Source organism: Engraulis encrasicolus, chromosome 4 (genome assembly GCF_034702125.1).
Source record: "Engraulis encrasicolus isolate BLACKSEA-1 chromosome 4, IST_EnEncr_1.0, whole genome shotgun sequence".
Lineage (NCBI taxonomy): Eukaryota > Metazoa > Chordata > Actinopteri > Clupeiformes > Engraulidae > Engraulis > Engraulis encrasicolus.
Window position 1 is genome coordinate 4,267,890 of NC_085860.1, and position 3,769 is coordinate 4,271,658.

The 3,769-nt window shown below is 44.8% G+C and overlaps 1 protein-coding gene across 1 annotated transcript in view; it reads left to right on the forward strand.

The window, feature by feature from the left end:
* The first annotated feature begins 448 nt into the window (after nt 1–448).
* The window catches only part of LOC134447211 (lens fiber major intrinsic protein-like), a 3,662-nt gene continuing 341 nt past the window's right edge, over nt 449–3,769 (forward strand). Inside the window, exons 1-2 of the mRNA XM_063196567.1 lie at nt 449–553; nt 3,551–3,631. Coding sequence (XP_063052637.1) covers nt 485–553; nt 3,551–3,631 — 150 coding nt within the window. The 5' untranslated portion in view covers nt 449–484. The remainder of the gene's footprint in view (nt 554–3,550; nt 3,632–3,769) is intronic.

Sequence of the window (3,769 nt, forward strand, 5' to 3'; positions counted from 1 at the left end):
CTCTCTCTCTCTCTCGTGCTCTCTCGCTCTCTTGCTCTCTCTCGCTCTCTCTCGCGCTCTCTCTCTCTCTCTCTCGCGCTCGCTCTCTCTCTCTCTCTCTCTCTCGCGCTCGCTCTCTCTCTCTCTCTCTCTCTCTCTCTCTCGCGCTCGCTCGCTCGCTCTCTCTCTCTCGCGCTCGCTCTCGCTCGCTCGCTCTCTCTCTCTCGCGCTCGCTCTCTCTCTCTCTCTCTCTCTCTCTCTCTCTCTCTCTCGCGCTCTCTCGCTCTCTCTCGCTCTCTCTCTCGCGCGCGCGCTCTCTCTCTCTCTCTCGCGCTCGCTCTCTCTCTCTCTCTCTCTCTCTCTCTCTCTCTCTCTCTCTCTCTCTCTCTCTCTCTCTCTCTCTCTCTCTCTCTCGCTCTGTCTATATAGCTCCAGCTTGGCATGGCCACCACGGTGGAGGTCTCCCTGACCATGCAGCTGGTCATCTGCATCTCCTCTGTGATGGATGGCAGGAAGAATTGATGCATGGATCCCATGGCCATTGGCTTCTGTCACCATTGCACACCCCATGAGGGTGAGTCTCAAACACATACACTCACATTGCTCCCTCTTTCTAATAGCACATAAATGGGTGCATCAAAATTGGGGGACAGCGCTGGACTGAGTCACCAGGTACAGTGAGCATTTCATTCCTTGCTGATTTTGCTGGTTTGCGTACTAATAAAGACATGAATAGTCTAATAGTAATGGTAAGTGACGGTGTATTCTAACACAGAGGCAGAATATCAAAAAGAAAATGCAGAAAATAAATTCTTCAAAGAATATATTAATTTTGTCCTTTCATTGAGGGAAAGTATTTGATCCCCTGCCAACTGTTAAGAGTTCTGGTCCCGAAGACCAGATAGGCACCGCCAATCAACTTGTCATCTGAATTAAAGACCAAATCAAACAGAGTCTAAACTTGGCAACATAAGACCAAAGGATGTCAGGGACAGAACTTTAGACCTGAACAATGCTGAAAGGTGCTCCAAAACCACAAGCAAGAGGCGGTCAACTGTTGGTCATTTTGTATTTCTTAACTTTTGGATCAACTTTTTCAATCTGCCTGCCTGGGATTCACACAAGATTTGACTTTGTGGGGAATCAATATAATGGTGAGAAAGCACCCTGGAACTGCACCCTGGAGCTAGGCAATGATCTCAATGCAGCTGGAACCTCTACCACTGGTATCTCAGCCACTAAGCAAAACTATTGGTAACACTTGGCACAGATGATTAAATTTCTTGTCACAACCTGGCTCAAGTGCCATGACACAGAAAGGGGACAGACAAGAGGGTAACCGTTTACAGATCTTTTATTTTCTATAATCCCTGTTTCAAGCCAGAGCCCAGACAGGTAGAGGGAGAGAGAGAGCAGAGTCGCCTCGGCCAACCTAGCCTGCTATTACAGCGCAGGCCCTGGCTAGCTCTCACAGGCAGACCGACAGACGGACAGACAGAGAGGCAGAGCGAGTGAAAGAGAGGCCCAGGTGCCCTTTAAGGGCTGGCCTCCACCTGCTCCAGATCAGTCATCATGATCAGCTACAATCAGCAGCACATGTAATGCAGAGACAGAGGCACAGAGAGACAGAGACAGACAGAGACACCTAGTGTCCTGGTGGAACCCTGCAATGACCAGGCCGTGACCAGGCTGTACACATATGGTAACTTTGATGTTCATTGGCACACCTCAGGTTCCCTCTCAATCAGACTGATATAGGATATGATTGAGGTGCAGAGGAAGCCAAAATCAAACTGTTTGGCATGAACACATCTCGCTGTTTGGAGGAAGAGCCTTACTGCCTATGATCCCAAGAACACCCTCCTCACCATTATGCATGGAAGTGGAAACATTATGGTCTGAGGGTGTTTGTCTGGCCAAGGCACAGCACAACTACATGGCGTCAACAATAAGATGAAGGGAAACATGTATCATACAATCCTGAGTGCAAAGATCCTTTCCTTCCCTCCACCAGTAGACTGAAAGTTTTCCATGGACGGGACAATAATCCACAACATACAGCCAAAGCAACAAAGATGTGGCTCAAGTGGAAACACCATAGAGGTATAACATTAGACTAGAGGTCACTGGCAATTTGCGACAGCACTGGAAAACGGGTAGGAAAACGGGTGTAGGTAGTGTAGTTACTTCAGTTAATGCAAATTAATGGAAGGAGAACATTACCACCACTGTCCAAAACTGGACTAAAACTGTGTGAATTTGAAGAGACGCATTAATCAAAGACCAGATTTGAAATTTCAGGCTAAATTTCTACTGAAAATCATGAGTCGATAACACCTGCCAGGATTATCATGAAAAAGGGGGTGGGGTCACCTCTAATCTAATGTTCTGTCTCTATGGGAAGCACATTAAGGTCATGAAGTGGCCTAGACGGTCTCCAGACATGTCAGCTTACCCTACAGTAATTGTATGGAGGGAACTCAAGCACCCATTTGCCAAGCCACATTCACTAAATCTTAATGATTTACAGACAGATGATCTGCAAAGAAAATTGGACAAAATTCCTTTCTGATGTATGCACAAACGTCATCAACTAAACGAAACGTCTGACCTCTGTGAGCAAGGGATTTCCAACTAGTACTTTATATTTCATTGAGGGGAAATAAGTATTTTACCCCTTTCGCCAAAACGAATGTAATTAATATTATATTCTTTAAAGGTGCACCATGTAATATTTTAAGTAGTTTATTTCCAGAATTCATGCTGCCCATTCACACATTACATTTTTCAGGAATACTTACCATCAGCTTCATATTCTAAGTATTCATTATGACTGGGGAAATTGTGGGCAGTCATGGGTGAGCGGTTAGGGCATCAGACTTGCATCCCAGAGGTTGCCGGTTTGACTCCCGACCCGCCAGGTTGGTGGGGGGAGTAATCAACCAGTGCTCTCCATCCTCCTCCATGACTGAGGTACCCTGAGCATGGTACCGTCCCACTGCACTGCTCTCCATGGGGAGTGCTGTGTCACAATGACAATGGGAGTTGGAGTTTCCCCAATGAAAAAAAAAAAAGTGCACTTTTCATACATGAAAAGGGGGATCCCTTCATTGTCCATTTTGAATTTCCAGAAATTAGCTGCAACACCTCTGTACTTTGGTCATACAATTAAATATTAGTTAATTATTTAGTAAATGTTCATGAAAAGATTCAATTTGACAGTAGACTGCACAGTTTCAATGACCAGCATAGTTGCAATACCTACTCTGGCCACAATCTTACACAGTGCACCTTTTTAATGTTATTTTCTGGATTTTCTTTTTGATATTCTGTCGCTGTTAGAATGCACCTACCATAGATTAAACTGATGTCTTTATCAGTTGACAGACCAACAAATTCAGCTAGGGATCAAATACTTTTTCAATGTGCAAACCTACTCTTACCCTTGAACTGTTCTATTGGAGTCCACACACATGCTTATTTCTCTGCACATCCAGGCCGCAACAATATCTTGCTTCCTTACTTTTTTACATTAAAGCTAATACTCAACTCTGAACATTATTTGTTTCAGATGTTCCACACTGGAGCTGAAATGAACCCTGCCAGATCCTTCACCCCTGCTATGTTCAAGAGGAACTTCATGAACCACTGGGTAAGAAAAATGTATACAATTTATGCATTTAAGAACGTGCGTATACCCTCCCATTGTTTGTAAACTAGTTTCAGGTCAGATATAGAATTATGTGGTCTGCACTGTTAGTGTATCAAGAAGTATGCAATGTGGTCTGCA